This window comes from Kogia breviceps, chromosome 15 (genome assembly GCF_026419965.1).
Source record: "Kogia breviceps isolate mKogBre1 chromosome 15, mKogBre1 haplotype 1, whole genome shotgun sequence".
NCBI classification, from domain to species: Eukaryota; Metazoa; Chordata; class Mammalia; order Artiodactyla; family Physeteridae; genus Kogia; species Kogia breviceps.
Window position 1 is genome coordinate 63404032 of NC_081324.1, and position 23206 is coordinate 63427237.

Consider the following 23206-nt stretch of genomic DNA (forward strand, 5'->3'; position numbering starts at 1 on the left):
CCTCGGCCCTCAACATCCCTCCTGACGCTCAGCAGTAACTCAGGGCAGTGGTCGACGAGTCAGTCCCTGAGTCCCAGCTAGAGCCAGGTGGGTGTCACGATCCCGCCGCACACAACCGTTCCTCAGCGCCGCGCGCCCCCGGCGCCTGCGCACGCGGCCCCGCCCTCACGCCGGACTCGGCCCTTTCTGCGCCTGCGCACGCGGCCCCGCCTGCTCTCGTGGCACTCGGAGCGGCGTCCGGCTGGGCGCCCTCCCATCAACCCTCGCGCCCTGCTGCCCTGCTGGCAGGGCCCGGAAGCGCCTGCGCGACCGAGGCTTCACGACGCTGGGCGCAGCCGCGGCGCGGCTGGGAGGCCAGCGAGGGGCGTTCCGGGTGCCGGCGCGGGGACGTAGGGGTCGGCCGCGCGCACGCAGGGGGCGTGGCCGCACGACAGGGCGGTTCTGGGACTCGCGCTGCTCGTGGCTGCGGTCGCTTGCTGCGGCCGGCGGGTTAGTGCGTTGGGGTCCGCGCCCTTCTGTCCCTTCCCGACCCCGGCCCGCGCCGGCCCTGGCCTCGCCTCACGGCGGCCGGTCTCGTCCGTTTTGTAGGTGCGCTCGGACTCGCTGTCGAGGGAACCGGACCGTCGTGGCGCCGCGTGGCCACCGGTAGGTGGGCTTCGTGCGGCGGCGCCTGAACCGGGCGCGGCCTCGGCTCCGCGGGCGCACGCTGTCCTGTCCCGGGGAAGGGCCGGGTCCTTCGGCGCCGGACAGGCTGGGGACCTCGCTCCCCGAATTAGCGAGAGCCAGGCGGGGCGGGGTCCCGGGCGCCCACGGCAGCGGTTGCCTTCCCTCACAGGGGGCAGGAGCGGGAGTGGTTCGTGGTCACCGGTTTTTCAGAGTTTGGTGAGGAACTGGACTAGACGGCATTTTCCTGCTTTCTTGGGTGTCTGTCGCCTTAGTGTGTTTTTAGTGTTAGGATGGGACGGGCTTTCGGGTGGAAGACCCCCCACCCCCCGCCCCGCCACCAGCGTTGGGGGTTGGGGAGGCAGGTGCTGGGGGCCCTGGCGGCTCCGAATGCTGCAGGCCGCCCTGGGAGGTCCTGGGCGGAAAGACCAACAGACCGTGCCCCCTGGAGGAGCTCCCGCAGTTGGGGGTAGGTAAATACGTGGGAAGCCTCCCTGAAGGTGAGTGCAGACTGGCGCCCCTAGGTGGGAGCCGGTGGAGCAGTGGGGCGGGGTGTGTGTGTGTGTGGAGGGCTTGTTGGGGAAATCGCGCCAGGAGGGGTGAAGCAGAGAGCGCTCTGTGCAGGCCAGGAGTGGACCTCGTGTTGCAGGGAGACTGGGGAGGTGGTTACCCTCAGGCTGGACTGCGGGAGGGCTCCTTGCATCCGACAGGAGCTGCACCTCCTTTTATGTTTTGCGCCTCTTTGGGCTGCTCAGGGGTGATGGCTACTGCTTTCCAGGCCCTTTGCAGGGACCACCTTGGGGTGGGGAGAGTAGACAGAGCAAGTGGAATTTAACTCAGGGGATTGGATTCTGGGCTGTTGACAGGGAGGGGAATGCAGGGAGGATGTGTTTGGGGTGGGGGTGGCTGCCCTGTGAGTAGTGACATGAGTCTGGGAGACACAGGACTGGTGTGGGGGTGGGGGGAAAGCTGGAAGGCACACAGGTAGTGCTTGCCATGTTTTTTGGGCTGTGATGTAAAAAGATCTTATGACACACATTGCACCTGACGGTACAGTGCTTGGGTGGCTGGGAGACAGTTCACAGGACTGTGAAGCTAGCTGGTAAATGGCGTGGTGACGTGTGGTGGGCTCAGCTGCGTCTGCCACTTACTGGTTAGTGTGTGTGGCCACAGACGAGTGACTTTACTCACCACTGTGCCTCGGGGGTGGCGAGAGGACCAGCCTTGTCAGGGGTCAGTGTTGCGCATGACTAGAACCATCAGTGAAGGTTGTTATTGTCACTCTCCTCCTGAAATTCTTTGACAGCCATACAGGCCGTCCAAGGAAGCCCAGGGGGATCTGATCTGGCCCCCTTTTCTTCTCCTGGGATTGACATCACCGCCATCACATCTTGCCCTTGAAACATCCCAGGTGGTGTGTATGTGCCTTCTGGGACCTCCCAGGCCGGCCTCTGGGCCCCCTTGCATGGAGAGCTCCTGGTGGGGGCCCAGGGTTGGCTGCCCAGTGGTGGTGGTTGGGCCTAGTTCCCACTCTTCCCACCTTGTTTTTGGACAGATCGCCTCGGATGGTGGCCTGCGCCTGACAGTCCCATCAGCTCTTCTCAGCTCTTCTGAGGCAGCAGTGGTCAGCTCCCCGCTCAGCACTTGCCTGGAGCACCCCTCCGCAGCCGTCTGTCCCGTTGTGTCTGCGCGCCGCTTCTGCCCACCCTCTGGGCACCATCCCTCCCTCCTCTCCCCCTTCTTTCTCTAGTTGACGTGGCAGCTCCCGTGTGCTCCCAGCATGCCTCGTGGCCGGCGCCAGGGCCCTCGCAATCCCATCCGGGCGGCAGCCAACTACGCCAATGCACACCCCTGGCAGGTGGACGGGGCCACTCCTGGGGTTGCGTACACCCCCCTAGTGGATCCCTGGATTGAGCGGCCCTGCTGTGGGGACCCTGTGTGTGTGCGCACAACCATGGAGCAGAAGAGCTCAGCAAGTGGTGCTGTGGGCGGTAAGCCCGCAGAGAGGTGCCCCCCGGCAATGCGCGTGGGCCCACGGCCCCTCAGGGTGGACTTCCACTGGGTGCCCGGCTCGGACCCAGGCACCTTTGATGGCTCCCCTTGGCTGCTGGACCGCTTTCTGGCCCAGCTGGGCGATTACATGTCCTTCCGCTTTGAGCACTACCAGGACAACCTCAGCCGCGTCTGCGAGATCCTCGGGCGCCTGACAGGCCGAGCCCGGGCGTGGGCAGCCCCCTACCTTGATGGGGACCTGCCCCTACCTGACGACTATGAACTTTTTTGCCAGGATCTTGAGGAAGTTATTCAAAACCCAAACAACGTTGCTGAGTACCACGCTGCAAGGCCCTGTTCTTTGCCTCTGGCCTCGAGCCAGCCACCAGTGGCCCCACAGCTGCCTGTGGTGATACAGTACTTAGCTAGGTTCTCAGAGGCCTTGGCCCTCAACATGGGCAGTCCCCCTAGGTCTGTCCCTGCTGCTCTGGCCACCCCCACTGTTTCTAGTTCCAACTCCACATCTAGAAATACTCTATCTGAGCAGCTTCTAGCCATGGAGAGCAGCCCTGGGCCTGCGGAGCCTCCTGCCTTGTCCAGCTCTGCAGGCAGCGCTGGTCCTGGTCCCGTAGGGCCATCTTCCTCCCAGCCAGGGGAGGCGGCCCCCAAACCTGTCCCTGCAGTTGAAGAATCTGCTGAACCCCCTGCCCAGAAACCAGGTCCCACTAACCCAGGGGGTCCGGGACCCCAGGAAACAAAGGAGGTTTCTGAGACAGAGGCAGGCCAGGAGGCATCCTTAGGTACCCCACAGGGGGCAGTGGACACCCCAGCGACCCCAGGAGAGCCACCATTCTGTCCCATGCCCCAGCCCACAGCACTGGATTCCGAACATGGCCTGGGCAGGTGTGGCAGTGCCCCCTTGTCATGAAGTGGCCTGTGTGGCCAGGGAACCCCACGGCCCCCTGTCAGGACAGTGGGGTATTGCCAGCTAACTCTAGATGGGGTGCACCAGGTAGTGCCCTGTCTCCTTGCCCCGTTGCTGGTCAGGAGATGCACTTGTTTGGCGTCTACTGTGTCTGAGCACAAACAGCTCCCCTTAAACCCCCACCCCAGGACACAGCAGGACAATGGCCTCTACCCTGTGCCCCTCATTCTCCAACTCCCTCAGTGGCCCAGAGGCTGCCTCCCACTGGGCTCTTGGCTGCATCCCAACACCTTGTTGGGGAGTGCCTTCTCACCTGGCCTGTTCCCGCTAGCTGGAAAGAGTTGCAGAGATCAGTCCCCATCAAGTTTGGGAGTAACTACGCCCCCCCCCAAACCCACCCCCTTCAGTGCTGGCTGGGACTGGACTGGGTCCACTGTGCCACCCCTTTTGGACCTAACTCTTGTGGTGTCTGCTTTGACTCCTACCCTAGTCTCTGCTCCCTGTGTCCCCTATCCTCTGGACTGGATGTTAAGGAAGGCTGCATGGAGGAAGCAACTGCTTTCATTATTCAGTATAAGTGGGAGGGTGTCTTGGCAGAGAAGGGTGCTTCCCTACATATGGGCTTACCAGCAGCCCTGGCCCATTGGAACAGCTTTAATGCAGGAGGGTGGGGTGGGGGCTTCCTTGCCAGTCTCGGCTCCCTTCTAGGCATTTGCTTGCTGTGTTATCATCTAGTCTTGTTTTGGTCCATGCTGCCCTCCCCTCTGCTCTTCAGCAGTCCTGCCTCCACACCCACTCGTGCACTTGGCTGCTTCAGCACTCACACCCAGCGCTGTAATGACTTGTGTATCTGGATGGACTGTGAGTCCCTAGGGCAGGGCTCCCATCAGTCAACCTCGTGTCCCTGCTACACAATCGGTGCTATTAAACATGAGTTGGATCCATGGCTGAGTGAGTCCTTGTCCATCAGTGGGAGCAGAGCCTGGGCCCAGCCGCGAGCACCCGGTCAGCATTGCAGGTGTGGTTCATGACAGGGGCTTGGATCACTGCAGGGTCTGGCAGAATGGGTGGGAGTGGGAGGCTTGGGAGGAGTGCGGCCTTGAGTACTCGCTTCCAGGCTGGCGGTGAAGTGAGGAGCAGGCAACAGACCAGGGCTGTGAGTCCCCAGGGCTGAGGGTGGAGTAAAGGAGGACCTACTCTGCACAGGGAGGGTTTTCTAGTAACAGCTGACTGGGAGGCTTCTCCAGCCCAGGTCAGCACAGGACGGGCACAGTGCATCTGCTCTGAGGGGCAGATAGGCAAACATTTCAGGTCCCTGTGGGTCCTGTAATTGGGAAAACAAAACACCTTCCTGGAGAGTAGGAAAGAAAAAGAAGTGGAAATATAACTGTAATCAGAAAGTCATTTTAGGAAGGAAAGTAATAAGCAAATAGTAAAAAATTTTAAGTAAAGTAGATGTTGGGATTACTTCATTTAGTAATTTGCTTGAAAAGGTTCTGGGTTTAGGTGGTTTTATTTTGTGAGTTATTTTACGGCATAGACACCTCGTAAGTAAAATAGCTGCAAGTCTTAGAAGTAGGTGGGAAGCTGATATAGCCCCAAAGTGAAACAAGCAAGCTGACAAGAAATCAGTGTGCACCCTTGGTTCTGATCCAGTGGAGAAATATGGATGTTCCAGCCCAGCTTGGTCACACTGCTGCCCCCATGCTATTGCTCAGGCCTGGGCCCTCCTGTAGGCTGTCCTGGTCAGCTGTGGCCTGGCCCACCTGTGGGTCTGGTGTCATTGGCAACATTGGGGCCCCAGAGCTGCCCTCTGGGGCGGGTGGCCCCGTCAGCAGCCCTCTGCACAGGCTGCCTCTCCTGTCTCCACTTAGTGGACCTGGAGTGAGTTCCCTCAGCCCAAGATTGCCATCTTCCCTTCTGACCCCCTGTCTCACTGGGGGCCTTTTCCCCCTCGGGCCCCAGACGGTTCCTGCAGGCTCGGGTTATGGTCCAGCGTACCTCTCATGAGGGTCAGGTCTGCCATGGCAGGCCCAGGGGCTTTGGGGAGAGACTGGACAGATGTCCCGTGGAAAATGAGTTCTGTTGTTGTGCCCTGGCCATGAAGAAAAGGACGGGGGGGCAGGCCTCAGTTGTGAGGGCAAGATCACCCATTCCTGGGGTCGGGAGAGGGTGGGAGGGCGCTGGCCTTCCAGACAGGCAGCACCTATGGTTCCGCAAAGTGACTGCCCCATCTTTAGCTGGCACTGTGCCCTGCCTTTGGGCAGATGTGATGACCCAGCTGCTCTCCTCTGGGGGGGGGGGGAGGAACACAGGGCCAGGAGAGGGGGCTCTGCTGTGTGTGGCAGGAGAAGGGCCCTTGGGTCGTGGCAACTCCCGGCTCTGCACACGCAGGCAGCCCACTCGGAGGAGGGTGCTCTGGGCCTGGCAGGGTTGCTGGATGTGCTCAGGGCGGGTGGTGCTGGGGCGTGCCTTCCAGACCATTGTGTCTGTCCCTCGCTTCCCTTGGAAATACCCAGAGGTCTCGTTTTCTAAAGCTGGAACACGGCACTGTGGGAGGGTTTGTAAAGCGTCCGTGTCCAAGGAAACTTCTAACACTGGAAGTGTTGAGGATGAGGTACTGTGAGATACAGAACATTTTTTAAAGCTACAGGAACGAAAGGACATGGAAATTGGTGTGGAAGAATGAGTAGAGAACTTGGAAATAAAGCCGAATAAATACAGGGGTTTAGTTCACGCTGGCAGGGCTGTTTCCAGTTAATGGGGGTAAAGTGGATCATTCAGTGAGAGGACTTGGAGCAGCTGGTCAGTTGTCTGGAAAACAGTGAAACTCACTCTGTGCCAGCCGTGCTCCAGGTGGATTAAAGATTTGATGGTAAAAAGTCACAAAAGCACCATGAGGAGGTACGGGCAGATTTTCTGCTGTGATTCCAGGATTCGAGACGTTCTAGGTGCCGGGAACTGCAGGAGGCCTCTGGGTACGCTGAACCCTGGCCCGCGTGCAGGTGGCAGCTGCTCACTTCACGGTCTCTGCTGAATCATGAGCCATCGGAATCACCGGTCCTCAAGGGGGCAGGGTAGGACTGAGGGCCCAGTGGGGGTCACCGCCTTGTTAACAGCCTGGAGGTCCGGCAGCGAGGAGTGCGGTCACCAGGCTGCTGGCGCTGTGTTGGTCAGGGCGGGCCAGCTGTGCTGCAGGAACAGAACATCCACATCGTGGCCACCCTGTCCATTGTGGTCCCTCGGGCCGTGCTGATAGGGCTCTACTGGCTACATTTCTCCATGACCGCAGAGGCTGGGGAAGGACCGCTGTGAACCACTAGTGGTGCGCGTCACTCCCCTCCGTTCGCCTGGCCTGAGGGAGCTGTTGTGCCCTCCCGCGAAGTGGGTGGGGCCCTCAGCTCTGAGCCACGGGACACAGCCGTGCAGCCATGAGGGGGGCCACGTGGGCCGTGGGGAGAGATGCCCGTGCACACCTGCTCAGGCTGCATGGCCTAAGCAACAGGAGGTGCTTCCTCCCGGTCCTGGAGCCTAGGCATCCGAGATCCAGGTGTTGGCAGGGCTGGCTGCTCCCGAGGCTCCTCACCTCGCTGTGTGCCCGCCCCCACGATCTCCCTCAGTGTGTCTGTGTCCTCGCCCCCTTATGATGACACCGGTCCTATTGGATCAGGGCCCACTATATGACCGCATTCAACCTTAATCCCCTCTTTGAAGCCTCTGGACACAACCATGTCTGAGATGATGGGAGTGGAGCTTCAACATGGGAACTTGGGGGAGACAGCTGGGCCATCAGAACGCCCTACGTGGATTTCTTTGTTTTCCATCTTTGCAGTCTTGGGCAGTGCTGTCGTGAGCATCCTTCTGACGTCACCCCTGTGTGCAGAGCTGCTGCAGCCCCGAGCAGCACGTGCCCAGTTGTTCTGTATCTGGGACCCCTACAGAGGATGCGAAGACATTACTCTGTATTCCCAAGTTTAAACATTTTTCCTTTCACGTGACTCTGGAATCTCCTGTCCTGCAGGGCGCCCTTGACAGCCCGTTCCTTCTCCCCGGGTGCCCTGTCTCCCTGTTGGCCGGGCCGTAGGAAGGTGAAGAGGGACGTCCCTGGCTGCTTTCCACCTGCGTGTCTGAGCAGTGCCAACCTGGGCCAGCGGTCGGGAATGAGCCCGCGCCCTTATACCTGCCTGTGCAAGTGGCAGAAGTGAGCCACAGTGCAGGGACACCTGCTGGCCGCTGGGAGTGCCACATCAGCCCCCGAGAGGCCTCAAGTGATAGCACCCTTCACCACCACCATGCTTAGGGGCCCCTCTCCAAGTGGGACTGGTTTCGTGGGAGCTTCCTGGGCACCAGCCTGTGGGCATCGGCCCCATCCCAGGCCCTGGGGAGGGCCGTCTGGGCACTGTTGTCAGCCCTGGGGAACTGGCCCCTGTGGAACATCCCTCCTGGTGGAAGTGGGCCCCAGAGGCCAGTGCTGGTGCCTGGGAACGGTCCCACTTCTTGTAAAACATGGAGCTTTTCTGTGCATTCACTGGGAACAACCAGGGCGGCAGCCCATTGCTGGCCGGTCCCACCCCAGCCCGTAAGTGCCAGGCAGGCCGGCTGAGAACTCCCAAGTGGCCTTCCTTCCTGCCATCTCCAGCTCCTGGACCAGTGGCTCCTCACCCTGTCATTTCCTCCTGGCCCGGCAATGATGGCCTGTCTCCCCATCCCAAGGAGTCCAGTTGGTGCCTCCAAGCCCTCAGCTGTAGGAAGCCCTTCGTACCTTGTGTTGGTCAGGCTGCAGAGGTGCTTAGGGGAGAACAGGCTGTGCTCATCTCTGCCCAGGCACCCATCACATCACGTGGAACTTGACCCCAGCAGAGGAGCCTGGTCCTCCGTGGCCATCTTCCCCAAACACGGGGCAAGTTGGAAGGGGCATTCAGAGCCCCCAAGGGGCTTCACACGAATTGCTGGCAGCTGCCCAAGGGCCCGGGATGCTGCCCCAGGGAGGTAAGGTCAGCGCTGCTGCTGCCTGAGCGGTGGATCCTGCCAGAGGGAGCAACGTCCCTCCCAGGCTTTGCAGGAGCAGGTAACTTGCTCCTCTTGGATGGAACAAGAGGCTCAGGCCCAGGGCAGGTGGGTGGCTGTCCTCCCCAGGCCTCAGGAGCACAGCACTCAGTTACACTTTGGAAACTCATGTCCACAGCCATCCCCGAGTTTGCTTGTGGACCCTCCGGCTCACGGGGAGGTGCCCTGCCCACGGGGGGCGGGGTGGGTAGGCTGTAGTCGGGACTCGGGGAGCTCCTGCTGGCTGGGCTCAGGAGTCTTCCCTGTGCACGTGCAGAACAGCCAGCACGGGCCTGCCAGCCTCAGGCCGTGCGCAACTGGGCACAACTGAGGCCACCACCTGGGCTCCTGGGCGACACTGTGCCAGAGGCAGGCAAGCCTGGGAAAGGGCTATGGGGGTGTTCCTGGTCTCCCCCCACCCCCACACACACGGTCACATCAGGCCCCGGGAGGCAGGCATGGCTGGATTGGGGGATGGCAGTGTAGGGATGGTGGCCGGTTCCCGCCTCCCCAATGGGCTCTGAGGCCCGCTAAGCACAGGGCGCTTGTGGCACCATCCTCCTCCCCACCCCCTACCCGGGCCAGGGAGTTGCCTCCCCGGAACCCCTCCCCAGGATCCGCATCTTTGAAGCCATGGATACTGACAGAGGATTCAGTGAATCCAAGGTCGCCAGCCGGGCGTTGACAGATGCCCGGCCACGATACTATTTCTGATTTAATAACCGAATGGGAGGCTGGCCCTTGGTAATAATTAGGGCTAATTACTGAGGAGGTGTTGACAGAAAGGCTGAGAGGAAACAAACTACCTTTATCCCTGGGCTTAGAGTCAGATTACACTGTGCTATCTGCCTCTCAGAAAGGAGACGCTTCAATCACTCACCAGAGGCTTCAAAGGGGAAGGGGCCCTGGCCGTGCACAGGCTCAGGAGGGCTATGAAGCACGCCTTTGACTCCGAATGGCCACGCAGAGCCCGCTCCAGAGATGGTTTCTTTGTGAAGTTTGAGTTCCCTGGGCAAACCTGCCGCTGCACTCGGACCTCAGCGGGGCTCTGCAGGCATGGGCAGGAGGGGGTGGCCAGGGCTGGTGCTGGGGCCAGGTCCTCCCTGGGCTGGGCCCACGCTTGGCAGTCCGCAGGAGGGCAGGACGGCTGGTGCGTTTTCCTTGGCCCAGGGAGCGAGCTGCAGGGAACAGGGTAGGGCTGTCACCCAGCAGGCTGTCCCCTGTCTCACCTGGACCCCTGAAATGCGGCTTCTCCACAGCATTGTGGGCCAGTCCGGCCTCCTCGGAGGGGGCTGTGTCCTCGGCCTTACTTATTGGGGGACCGCTCCTGGGGTCCCGGGTGTCACTCACTGGGCCGCCCTCACCCAGTGAGCCAGTGCCGTGGACGGGACGCTGACCCACAGGGACCTCGGCGACGAGATGCTGACTACCTAGAGGGTTGTCCTGTGTTGTGGGCTTGTTGCTGACGCGCTGTGTGCTGACTCCCCTGGACCTCCCTGCGTTTCAGAGATGGGGCAGGGGCGGTGGCCAGACCTCCATGTCCTGCTGTGAAGCAGGAGGCTTCCCAGTGATCTGGCCTGGACCGTCCCGGGGCTGCCGCATCTGTAACGTGACTTTCAGGGGCCAGTTCTGGGATTTGGGCCTTGCTGTGGTCTGAGCTGATCAGGAAGGTACAGGGCGATGGGGCCTGCTCAGGATGGCCTGTCCAGGTGTGGCCTGGGAGGTGCAGAAGGACTGGGTCTCAGTTCCTCCTGGCCTGAAGGACTGGCCAGCTCAGAGTTTTCCTGCTAGAATGGCCGTGCCGCACGAGAGAGAAGGGACTGCTGGGTCAGCATCTCCCTTCCCTGAGTGCTGCTCTGCTTTGGGAGTAACAATGAGCATGAAGATGATAAAAGTTACCAGTAAATTGCTTAGCTGAGTACTGACTACCTTGTGTTGGGGGCGCTATTGATGGATTTAAGTCTATTTATATTAGGGCAAAAATAGTTTGGGAAATCACTTTAAATAGGAGAAGCACTTAAAAATTGGTATTAAATCTGTTTAAAGTCACCTTAACTGGAATGAGAAATTGGATCTAAAGCCAGAGAAATCTAGGCAGGAAACTGCGTTTTCATAATACCTTCATATACCTTCATATAATACCTTCATATAATACCTTAGTGGTAAATCAAATACCATTAACTGTAGGTCAAGAAAAAATAGCCCCCAAATATTGTTCAATATATGTTATTTGAAAAATAGCCTCCTGGAAAAAGGGCCAGGAGGGCGGCGGACCAGTGGTTGCCCCGTGCCTGGAAGGTGCTGGTGCCCCTCCCCTTGCGACCCTTGTTGCGTGGGGGACGGCACGGTCGTCCCGTGATGAACAGCCTCGAGCACTGTGATCCACCCAAGTCTGGAGCTTATTCCGATTTCCTTAGTTTTTCCTCGTGTGTCCTTTTCCAGGACCTCAGCTAGGACCATGTGACACTTGGTCACATCCCCTTGGGCCCTTCTGGGCTGTGATGCCCGAGACAGTTTCGAGGCGAGTACTCTCCGCTGGGATTTACCATGTGTGTTTCTCAAGATCAGCCTGGAGTCTGGGTTTCTAGGAGCAAGATCTCCAAGATAAAGGGCCATCGCACCGTGTCAGACCCAGGTAACGTGCTGTCAGCATGACCTTGATCGCCTGGACGGTGGCGGTTGTCGGGTCTCCTCTGTGAGGAGGGCTGCCTCCACACACACCTTCGCAGGCAGGGGTCCAGCTCCACCGCCTGCAGGTCACTTGGAATTCTGCTCAGATTTGTCTGCTCTCCCCCTTGGTCTATTTCTTCAGTCATTTCCTGCATCACTGTGGACTCACGGTATCGATCAGGACTGATTGTTAAGACACGTACTTACAGGGAGTCCCAACACATGTACAGAAACTGCTCCACGTTCAGAGCCTTCCTCTTGCTGCCCCTTGGTCATGAGCCCACCCCTGACCCCTGACCCTGGCCCCTGGCACCTCCAGTCACGCTGTCTACCTGGCCCTGCCGTTTCCAGAATGCCGTGTGAATAGGGCCAAACAGTATGTAGCCTGTTACTTGCTCTGATTTTCTGGGGAGGCGTCCATGGTGTTGCGTTCATCAATACTTTCTTCCTATTTTATTGCTCAAGGGTGTGTTGTCATTTCGCATTTGGGCAATATTCTGAATAGAACAGACCAGTCAGGTACAGGTGTTTGTTTGCATGTATGTTTTCATTTCTCTAGATTAAATATCCAGCGGCAGAGTGCTGGCAACTTGACGATCGGCTGTTTTGTGCTCCAGGGACCTGCTGGGCTGTCATCCAGGGCGTGTGTGCAGTTTGTATCCTCACCGGCGGCTCAGCGTCCGTTGGCTTCCTTGGGGGTTTGTCTTCTTCATTTGAACTGTGTTGTTTTCATTTGCATTTCCCTAGAGGCTAAGGATGCTGAGCATCTTCTTGTGTTTATTTGCCATCTGTACACCTTATAGGTGAAGTGTTGTCTGTTCAGATCTTTTGTTTAGTTGCTGTTGAGTTTTAAAAAATATTACTGATATACTAAAACGTGCACATATTTAAAGTGGATAATTTGATAAGTTCCAACACCTGTGGAAGCATCACCGTACCCAAGACATGAATGTGCCTGCTGTCCTTAGGGAATCCCTAGGGTTTCCTCCCAACCTTCGACCTTTGTAAGGCCTCTCCCCACTCCCTGCAGCGCCCCTCCCCAGGTGCCATTCATCTGCTTCCTGTCGCTACTGGGTAGTTTGCACTTTTTAGAATTTTATGTAAATAGAATAGGGTATTTACTCTTTTTTTTCTGGCTGCTTTTAGTCTATATATGATTTTGAGGTTGATTCGTGGGGAGGCGTGATCAGTGCCCCTTTGTTGTTGAGTATGGGTGTACAGCAGTTTGTTCAGCCTTGATGGATGTTTGGATTGTTCCCAGTTTGGGGCTTTTTTTGGAGAAACAGCCACACTTTATTCCAAAGCCATTGTACCAGTATGTTCATAGGAGAGTCCCTCTGCTTCACGTGCTTCCCAGGGGCCAGGGGTGTGGTCAGTCCTTAATGTGGGCCACTCCCATAAGCGTAGTGCAGGTGACTGTGGCTTTCGTTTGCGTTTCCTTGATGACCAAAGCTGGTGAGTATGTTTTCAGGTCCTAGTTTGCCATTTGCATATCTTCTTGGCTATAGTGTTTATTCACATCTTTTGCCCTTTCTTTTTATTTTTTTGTTTTTGTGGGGGTTTTTTTGCGGTACGCGGGTCTCTCACTCTTGTGGCCTCTCCCGCTGCGGAGCACAAGCTCCGGACGCGCAGGCTCAGCGGCCATGGCTCACGGGCCCAGCCAGACCGGGGCACAAACCCACGTCCCCTGCATCGGCAGACGGATTCTCAACCACTGCGCCACCAGGGAAGTCCTGCCCTTTCTTTTTAAATTTACTTTCTGTTTTTATTTACTTTTTCTTTGCTTTCCTAATGAATTTTGTGGATTCTTTATATATTGTGGATTCATGATTTACAAATATTTTCTCCCAGTCTGTAGTTTGTCTTTTCATTTTCTTAACACCATCTTTCAGAGAGCAAAAGTTTCCAATTTTCTTGAAATGAAATTTATCCATTTTTCTATTGTGGGTCATGCTTACTGATAGTTTTTAAAAATCATGAATGGATATTGAATTTTGCCAGATGCCTTTTCTGTGTCAGTGTAGCTGATATGGTCTTGTGTTTTTTTCGTCTTTAATGTGTTAATGTAATGGAGTTATCTCTATTGATTTTGGAATATTGAATCTGCTTTGCGTTCCTGAAGTAAACTCTAGTTGGTCATAGTGTATCCTTTTTTTTTTAAACTTATTTATTTTATTTTTATTTTTATTTTTGGCTGCATTAGGTCTTCATTGCTGCGCATGGGCTTTCTCTAGTTGTGGCGAGCGGGGGCTGCTCTTCATTGTGCACATTGCACTGGCTTCTCTTGTTGCAGAGCACAGGCTCTAGGCATACGGGCTTCAGTAGCTGTTGCACATAGGCTCAGTAGTTGTGGCTCGCAGGCTCTAGAGCACAGTCTCAGTAGTTGTGGTGCACAGGCTTAGTTGCTCCACGGCATGTGGGATCTTCCCAGACCAGGGCTCGAACCCATGTCCCCTGAATTAGCAGGCAGATTCTTCTTAACCACTGGGCTACCAGGGAAGCCCCCATAGTGTATTCTTTTTATATACTGCTGGATTTGATTTACTTTTTTTTTGAGGATTTTTACATCTGTATTCATGAGGGATATTGGCTTGTGGTTTTCTTTTCTTGTACTGTCTTTATCTGGTTTTGGTATGAGGATCATGCTGGCCTCATGTTCCCTTTTTTTCTGTTTTCTGGAAGAAATTATATAGAACTGGGGCTATTTTCTCTTTAAATGTTTGGTAGAATATGCCAGTCAAGTCATGTGGGCTGGAGTTTTCTTTTCTTTGCAAGAATTTTAACTAAAAATGCAATCCCTTTAGTCGCTATAGGGCTATTCAGGTCATTTCTTCTAGGTGACCTAGAAACCCCCTAGTCCGTGGTCTTCAATTTCTATTTCATCTAAGTTGTTGGATTTATGTGCACTGAGTTGTTTATGGTATTTCCTTATCCTCCTTTTAAGGTTAGTGGTGTCTGTAGTGATAACCCTTCTTCCATTATTATAATTTGTTTCTTCTCTTTTTTCAGTTGTCAGGCTAGCTAGCGATTTATCTATTTTATTGATCTTTTTAAAGAACCAATCTGTGGTTTTGCTGATTTTTCTCTGTAGTTTTACAATTCTTTGTTTTATTTATTTCTTTTCTGACCTTATTATTTCCTTCCTTTTCCTGGCTTTGGGCTTATTTTTCTCCTCTTTTCTAGTTTCTTGAGGTAGAAGCTAGGTCATTGATTTGAGACCTTTCTTCTTTTCTTTCTTTTTCTTAAAGAAAACCTTAATTTTAATTTTTTTTTTTCCACACTATGAGGCTTGTGGTACCTTAGTTCCCCAACCAGGGATTGAACCCAGGCCTGCTGCAGTGAAGGCACAGAGTCTTAACCACGGGACCACCAGGGAATTCCCCCTTTCTTCTTTTCTAATTTGGCATTTGATGCTACAAATTTCCTCAAAGTCCTGCTTTTAGCTGCATCTGACAAGTTTTGATATTTTATATTTTCATTTTTATTCAGTTCAAAATATTTTCCAATTTCTGTTGGGACTTCTTCTTTGGCCCATTGATTATTTAAAAGCATGTTGTTTGTTTTCCAAATATTTGGAGATTTTTCCAGTTGTCTTTCTGTAATTGATTCCAGGTTAAATCCATAATGTCAGAGAACATTGTGCGCTTTTGGTTCTTCTACATTTTTTTGAGATATAATTGACATATAACATTGTATTAGTTTCAAGTATACAACAATGATTTGATAGTTGTATATATTGCAAAATGATTGCCATGATCAGTCCAGTTAACATCTGTCACCTCACATAGTAACAAAGGTTCCTCTACATTTTTTAAGGTTTTTTTTTTTTTTTGGCTGCATTGGGTCTTCATTGCTGCACACGGGCCTTCTCTAGTTGTGGAGAGTGGGGGCTATTCCTCGTTGTGGTGCGCGAGCTTCCCATTGCAGTGGCCTCTCTTGTTGTGGAGCATGGGCTCTAGGTGTGTGGGCTTCAGTAGTTGTGGCTTGCAGGTCCTAGAGTGCAGGCTCAGTAGTTGTGGCTCACGGGCCTAGTTGCTCTGTGGCATGTGGGATCTTCCCAGACCAAGGCTCGAATCCGTGTTCCGTGCACTGGCAGGCAGATTCCCAACCACTGCACAACCAGGGAAGCCCTTAAGATTTGTTTTAAAACACAGGATATGGTCTATCTTGATGAACGTTCCATGTATATTTGAGAAATATGAGTTGTTCTGTTGGTGGAATGTTCACTTCATGTCAGCTCAGTCCAGTAGATAGATAGTATTAGGTCTCCTGTACTATTTTCTGGCCACTTGTTGAGTTGATTGCTGAGGAGGAGTTTAAGTCTCCAGCTGTGATTATGTATCTGTCTACTTCTGCTTTATTTCCATCAGTTTTTCCTTCATGCGTTGTGAAGTTCTGCTGTTAGCAGAGTACATGTTTAGGACTTTTTATGTCTTCTTGATGAATTGATGCCTTGTGTCATTGTGTGTTTTCTTCTCCCTGTTAATAGTCCTTGAAGTCTACTTTGTCTGATAATAATGTATCCATTATACCTTTTTTTTTTTTTTTTTTTTTTTTTTTTTTTTTTTTGTGGTATGCGGGCCTCACTGTTGTGGCCTCTCCCGTTGCGGAGCACAGGCTCCGGACGCTCAGGCTCAGCGGCCATGGCTCACGGGCCCAGCCGCTCCGCGGCATGTGGGATCTTCCCAGACCGGGGCACGAACCCGCGTCCCCTGCATCGGCAGGCGGATTCTCAACCACTGCGCCACCAGGGAAGCCCTCCATTATACCTTTTTTTTGTTATTTGTATAGTATATCTCTTTTATATTTTTACTTTCAATTTATCTATGTTTTTATTTTTTTTATTTTATTTACTTATTTATTTTTTGGCCATGCTGTGTGGCGTGTGGGATCTTAGTTCCCTGACCAGGGATCGAACCCATCCCCCCTGCATTGGGAGCACAGAGTCTTAACCACTGGACCACCAGGGAGGTCCTCTATGTTTTTATATTTAAAGTAGGTTTCTTCTAGATAATTTACAGTCGGGCTTTTTAAAAAATAGCTTATAGTTGTTGGGTCTTATAGTAGCATGTTGAGAGCATTTATGTTTATTCTAGTCATTTTTATGGTTCTATTTAGGTCTTCCATTTTGTTTTCTCATTTTCCTGATGCTTTGGCCCTCTATCCCTTCTTTCCATCCTTCTTTTGGATTATTTGGATATTTTCAAATACTCTGTTTAAATTTTGTTAGCTTTTTGTCTGTATCTCTTATATATTATGTTTTTAAAAGTTAGTAGAAGCCTTACATCCATATGGGTCCCCTTACCCTCCCCCCTTCATGTTACAGCTGTCAGATTGCAAACCCCAACAATATACATGTTCACTTAAGAGGTAGAAATTTGTCTTTTAGTTTACCATTTCTCTTCCTCTATCTTCTTGGAGTTCCACATTTCTTTCTGATCTTTCTTTTGAGCTGTAGAACCTTCTTTAATATTTCTTTTAGAGGATATCTTCCTGCAAGAAATTTCTCTTGGTTTTCCTTCACCTGAAAATATCTTTATTTTGCCTTCATTTCCAAAAAATAATTTGCTGGATATAGAGTTCTTTTGTTTACTCTAAAGATGTTCCACTGTCTTCTGACTTCCATGGTTTCTGATATGAAATTCATGTTCACACAGATGATTATTTCCCTATGTGTAATGTGCCATTACTGTCAGGATGTTACTGCTGTTATTTTTCAGCAGTTTAATTATGACATGAATATGGTTTTCTTTGAGTTTATCCTGCTTATTATTCATTGAGTTCTTGAATTTATGCATTTTTGTCTTTTCCCAAATTCGTGACATTTCGGGCATTATTTATTCAGGTAATTTTCCTACCCCATCTCCTTCTCTTCTCAGATTCCCATGCATGAATGTTGGAACTTTTTCTATTATTCTGCAGTCCCTGATGCTCTAATCATTTATTCCAGTCTTTTTTCTTTCTGATCTTATATTGGATAATTTCTTTTGACCAGTCTTCATGTCACTGACTCTTTCCTTTGTCATCTCTGATTCCATTATTGAATGTCTTTGTTTCAGATATTGTATTATTTAGTTCTGGAACTTCCTTTTTTAAAAAAAAAATTTCTCTCCGCTGGGAACGTTCTTTCATTCATTTCAAGTGTGTTTACCTTTGCCTCATGGAGTATAATCATAAAACCTGCTTTAAAACCCTTATCTGATATTCCCAACATCTGTACTGTCTTCAGGTTGGCATCTGTAAATTGTCGTTTCCTTTGAGAATTGACCTCATTTCCTGATTCTGTGTGTTGAATAATTTTGTGTTGTATCCTAGACATACCCTGGACTGGGTATTACATTGGGTCCTCTGGAGAATGTTGAGTTTCGTGTTAACAGGCATTCAACCCAGTTAGATTGTCTCACCCTCTGTGGGCTACAGTTTTACTCTCATTTCCATTTTCAAGGCTCTTGATACACTGCTTTGGGTCTGTCCCACTCACCAGCCACTCTGGGGTCAGCCTGAGACTTGGGCAGTGGTTTAGGTCCTAGTTCAGGTCTTAAAGCTGGTGCTGCTTTGGGTCTATCCCACATGTATGCAGCTCAGAGAAGAGCTTGGGGCTTTTGTGGGTTCATTCACAGAATTAAGGGATCTTTTTCTTTAGCTCTCTCCTCTCTGCCATTCTCATACCCACATAGGATCTGGCAGGATTCTTTCTCCATGGTTCCTCTGACCAGAAAGACAGGGGTCTCTCAGAGTCACTTCTTCCACATAGCTCTGTGTCCAGGGCCCATCCTCGGGGCAGGGCCAAGAGAGAAGAGAAACACAGGCCATCAGGGAGTCAAACCCTAACTTTTTAGAATCTAGGATTCTATTTGACTATATTTCTTGTATTATATTTTATGTTTTTAACCCAGTCTAGGACTTAAACTAATATCAGTGCAGAGAAAAATTGTCTCTCCAAGTTTTAGCCACCACTGCCTTGCATCAGTGCAACTTGGACCCACACTCAAGGCAGTGCCCCAAGACATAAAAATAAAAGCAGGAAGCTTGTGCCCATTCAGATCAATTCTCCAAGTTTTTGCTTGCCTCCAAAGTCTGTCTGCTATTGTTCACTTTTCAGAGTTTTCAAGTAATTGCCGTTTATATTTTGTCTAGAGTTTTTAGTTGCAATTGGCCAGATAGAGAGGAGAGAGCCTGCTTCATCCTGGCCAGAACCAGAAGCCTCTTAAGGTGGTATTAATTTACATTTCTCCATGAGTGAGGTTAAGCATCTTTTCTTATGTTTATGGACCATTTTCATATCTTTATTTGTGAATTGTCTATTCATGTCTTTTGCCCAATTTTCTATTTGGTATTTAGTCCTTCTTTAATTTTGAAGACTTTATGTGTTTTAAAGATACTTTGATTTTTATCTCTCTTGATGTGTAAAAGTTAAAAAATTTATTATTAAGTATTTTATCTTCTTAGTTGGTATTGTAAGTGTGATTTTCTCTGATGGGTTATTGTTTGCGTACATGGAAGCTGCTGAGTTCTCTTTGCTAGTTTTATTTGCTGCTACTATCACTGAAGTTGTCCTTTAATGTTTGTTTTTTCGTTTGTTTGTTTTTTGGCCACAGCCATGGCGCACAGCATGCAGGATCTTAGTTCCCGAGCAGGGATCGAACCTATGACCCCTGCAGTGGAAGCACAGAGTCTTAACCACTGGACCTCCAGGGAAGTCCTGTTCTTTTAATGTTTGGATCTGTTTTATCATTGATTATCTGGGGCTTTCAATGTATACCATCATGTCATCTGGAAGAGAATTTAACATCTTCTTTTCCAATTCATATGCCTCTAATTGATTTTTCTTGTCTAACTGAATCAGCTTAAACCTCCCATACAATGTTGACTAGTAGTGTAGACAGTGGGTATCCTGATCTTAATAGAAATACCTCTGATATTTCTTCATAAAGTAATGTGTTGGTTTTAGAACTAAGAAGGGTGTGTGTGTGTGTATGTATGTGTGTGTGTGTGTGTATGTATCATAATCATTTTTAAGAAACCCATCAGTTTGTGTTTGCTTAAGTATTTTAATTAAAAATGGGTATTGAATGTTGTCAGAGGCTTTTTCAGCATCTATGGAGATAATCATGTGCTTTTTCTTCATAAATCTATTAATATGATGTATGATATTAATGGATTTCCTAATTGAACCAACTTTGCACTCTAGGATAAATTCCACTTGGTCAACATGTATTATGTTCTTAATTTGATGTTGTATTTTGTTTGCCAATATTTTATTTGCTATTTTTGTATGATAAGTGATATCAATCTCTATTTTTCTTCTGACCAAAGCTTTAAATATATCTGATGAATCTTGGTATGTAATGTTGTTTTGTCATTTTAAAAAATTTATGGTTTAAGTATTTCCCCTTTTACCTAGAAGTCATTTAATAAATTTTTTAAAATTTTTAGTTGGAAGGATCTTTTTGGTTTTTATTTTGTTAATTTTTTGGTTTAATTGCACTGTGATCATAGAATATTGTTTATAATGTTAATATTTCTTCTTTGCGGAACTTACTGATGTTTCTTTTGTGATGCAGTATATGATCACAGAGACTGCATTCATGTGCCCTTGAGGAGAAGGTGTAGTGTCTGTTGTCAGAGTGTGGAGTTCCCTACAGTTCCATACTGTTTACCTTGTTGAATCTTCTGTCTCCTTACTTATTTTGTCACTTGGTCTCACTTGTACTGACAGTAGTATATTACATTCTCCAATTACTAGTGAGTTTTTTTCTGTGCCTCTTTGCATCTCCTGTAGTTTGTGCTTTATAAAGGTGTTGTTTCTGTTACTTAGTACATAGATGTTCATACATTCATTGTGAACCGCAGCTTAGTATTAGGAAGTGTCTGGCTTTGTCAAATCTGTTGCTTTTTGGTTAGAATTAAACTTTTTTTAAAATTTATTTATTTATTTTTGGCTATGTTGGGTCTTTGTTGCTGCACGCAGGTTTTCTCTAGTTGTGGCGAGCAGGGGCTACTCTTTGTTGCAGTGCATGGGCTTCTCATTGCGGTGGCTTCTCTTGTTACGGAGCATGGGCTATAGGCCGGTGGGCTTCAGTAGTTGTGGTGCACGAGCTTAGTTGCTCCGCGGCATGTGGGATCTTCCCAGACCAGGGCTCAAACCTGTGTCCCCTGCATTGGCACATGGATTCTTAACCACTGCACCACCAGGGAAGTCCCTAGAATTAAACTTTGATGTCAGTGTTTCAACTCCTATTTTCTCACTGTTTCCATTTGCCTGACATACCTACCTTTGTCTATCTTTAATTTCAGCCTTTTGGAATCACTTTAATTTGTTTTTCTTATTGACACATATCCTGAGTATGAGTCCTTTATCAGATATATGTTGCAACTATTTTATCCTTGTTTCTAGCCTCATTTTTTACTTCCTTAATGTCTTTCAAAGAAAATCATGATTTTGAACTTCTTCCGTGTGACATTGGAGTTTATTCATTTTCAGTTCTGTGGAGTATTCTGTCATATGAATGTGCCAGAAGCATCCCATTCTGCAGTTGATGGTCATTTGGGTTGTTTCTAGTTTTTATTATTATGCACAATATTGCTATGAACACTCTTGTACAAGTCTTTGTGTACCAGTGTGCAAATTTCTTTAGGGTGTTTAAGCGTGGGGTTGCTGGGTCATAGGGTGTGCCAGGTGGTCCCTGATTGTTTTCCACAGTGATTGGTTCCACATAGGCCCCTCCGACGTGGTACACGGCTCCAGTTGCCCCACATCTTGGTCAGCATTTGCCAGGCTGTTTAATTTTTGGCTAATCTGCTAGGAGTGCAGTTATTTCACACTAGGGTTTGACAGGCATTTCCAAGATTATTAATTAGGTTAAACATCTCTTCCTATGTTTGTTGGGTATTTATGTTTCTTGTGAAACATGTGTTCAAGTCTTTTGCTCATTTAATGTTTGGTGTTTGCTTCTTTATGGTATTGATCTGTATCTTTACAGATCAGTACTTCTGGATACAAGTCCCGTGTGGGTTTGTGGCAAGTGTGGAGTAGTGAGTACTTGTGTTCACTGATGGCGGGCATTTTGCCACATTTGCTTTATTCTCTGCCTGTTTACTTGTATGTAGCTAGACACAGGTTGAGGGTTTTTTTCTGAAACGTTTGAAAACAGATTGCAGACATAACATTTCATCCCTAAAATGCTGTATCCTAGGAATAAGGGCACTCTTCTACATAAAATACCATTGTTTTCCCCAAGAAACTTAGCAATACTAATTCTATATTATCTGCAGCCTGTATTCAGATTCCCCCAGTTGTGGCCCCTGTTTCTGATCAGTATCTAATCAAGGTTCACACATTGCATTTGGTCGACATGCTCTTTAGTCTCTGAATTTAGAAGAGTCACCCTGCTGTTTCTCTTGACCTTGACCTTTGCCATGAGTCTGAGCTGGGTGACCAGTCTGGGCCCCCGGTGGATATGTCTGGAGGTTCCCGCACGTTGCTGGCATAGGTGGACGGCGTTGGGCCCTTGGGAGATGAGTGATGCAGGCTGTTTACTGTGGGCGGCCCGCTTCAAGGACAGTGCCGGTGGTGACAGCCCGGTGTCCCCTCATGAAGGAGCATTTCCTCTGTGATTCATAAATGACCTGTAGGCACAGCAGATCTCCTGCTCCCAATAGCTTTTCCCCAGTCGGGTCATTTTGCGGATCTGAGAGGTGATGCTCTCTGCTTGTACGTTCAGTTCCATCTTTTTATTTCTTTAAAGCCATGAAGCGTTGTATTTCACAGACCTGAGCGCTCTGCTCGGGTCCAGGTCTGCGCCTGCGGTTCCTGGTGCTCCTGGTCCTCGCAGTGCTGGGCCTCCTTGTCTGCTTTCACGAGTGTTGGCTGGGAGCCGCCATTTCCTAGGGTTTTTCCTGTGAATTCACTGAGGCCTGGGTTGAAGGGGTCCTTCTGAGAGATGCACAGACTGCAGTTGGGGGGCCCCAAGGTGATGTGATTTGGGGCTGAGAGCTGAGGGCGGTGACGTTCTGGAATCTCCGAGCACAGCTTTGGTTCTGGTTCAGCCTAACACTGAGCCCATGACCCCGGGGACCTCATCTGTAGGGGATACTCCTTCGAGATTACCCACCTCCAGAGGTCTCAAACTTTGTCCCTCGTGGACCTGGGACTCCAGGTCCCTAGGGCAGCAGGTGCCCTAGGGCAGGGCCAGCTGCAGGCTTTGTGGCCCTGCCCATGCTGCACTCTGCTCCCACACCAGGGTAATGGGGAGGCCGGGTCCCCGCTCCACAGGAGTAACCCTGCGGCTGTCCTCCGTCTGTGGGCCAGGCCTGGGTGGCTCTGGGGGCATTTGTAGCAATGGTGGAAAGGCTGTCAGACTGTCTCTCTTTTTAATTTTTAAAGGAATGTGTCTCGCAGAACCCAAAGTTGTGCTCCATGGATTAAGTTTCAGGCTCCTTTGCCCTCTGGGTGGGGGGAGAATGACAGGCCAGTGGAGGGGGGTGCAAGGCCCGTGGGGGGCAAGGCTGGTGGGCGGCCATCATGCTCACCGCTCCGGGCGGCCTGGTGCCAGGAGATAGGATAATACGATTATTCTCAATTAGATTAATAAAGAATAATTAGACGTCATAAATCAAGTCATCATAGAGTATTGTCATGGGAAAAATATGTAGCTAGAATTAATTAGTTTTCAAATAAAGTGTTTACTTTAATTGCTTGAAATGATGGAGCCCTTAATTGCCGAGGCTTCGTCTTGGCCTGAGCGTCTGGCTGTTGTAACAACATGACGGGTTTATTCCCTACGTCCGGGGAAAACAGTGGAGGAGGACTCGATTTCATCACCTGGGAGCAAGCCTGGTGCAGTGAGGTTCTGGAAACACCCGTCAGGCCGCAGGCAGGTGGCAGGTGTGGGCTGGGTTTCTGCTGGC

General features: G+C 50.6%; 2 protein-coding genes across 9 annotated transcripts in view; both read left to right on the forward strand.

Moving 5' to 3' along the window:
- Positions 1-297: 297 nt before the first annotated feature.
- On the forward strand, positions 298-4524 carry RTL10 (retrotransposon Gag like 10). 3 transcript variants are annotated; one of them, XM_067015072.1, is made up of 3 exons: positions 298-489; positions 589-645; positions 2219-4524. In XM_067015072.1, the coding sequence occupies exon 3, from the start codon at positions 2444-2446 to the stop codon at positions 3581-3583; it is 1140 nt and encodes a 379-aa protein (XP_066871173.1). In that variant the 5' UTR covers positions 298-489; positions 589-645; positions 2219-2443; the 3' UTR covers positions 3584-4524. The 3 variants fall into 3 exon arrangements, with proteins under 3 accessions (XP_066871173.1, XP_058897174.1, XP_058897176.1); XM_059041191.2 differs by lacking the exons at positions 298-489; positions 589-645 and adding an exon at positions 1970-2077; XM_059041193.2 differs by lacking the exons at positions 298-489; positions 589-645 and adding an exon at positions 1970-2074.
- GNB1L (G protein subunit beta 1 like) overlaps positions 448-23206 on the forward strand; it is a 45778-nt gene continuing 23019 nt past the window's right edge. For 3 of the 6 annotated variants that reach the window (XM_067015077.1, XM_067015074.1, XM_067015076.1), the window contains exon 1: positions 22986-23172. In XM_067015077.1, coding sequence (XP_066871178.1) covers positions 23062-23172 — 111 coding nt within the window. In that variant the 5' untranslated portion in view covers positions 22986-23061. Of the gene's footprint in view, positions 494-588; positions 646-11178; positions 11262-20461; positions 23173-23206 lie in introns of those variants that run through there. The other 3 variants (XM_059041202.2, XM_067015075.1, XM_067015073.1) reach the window with 3 other exon arrangements.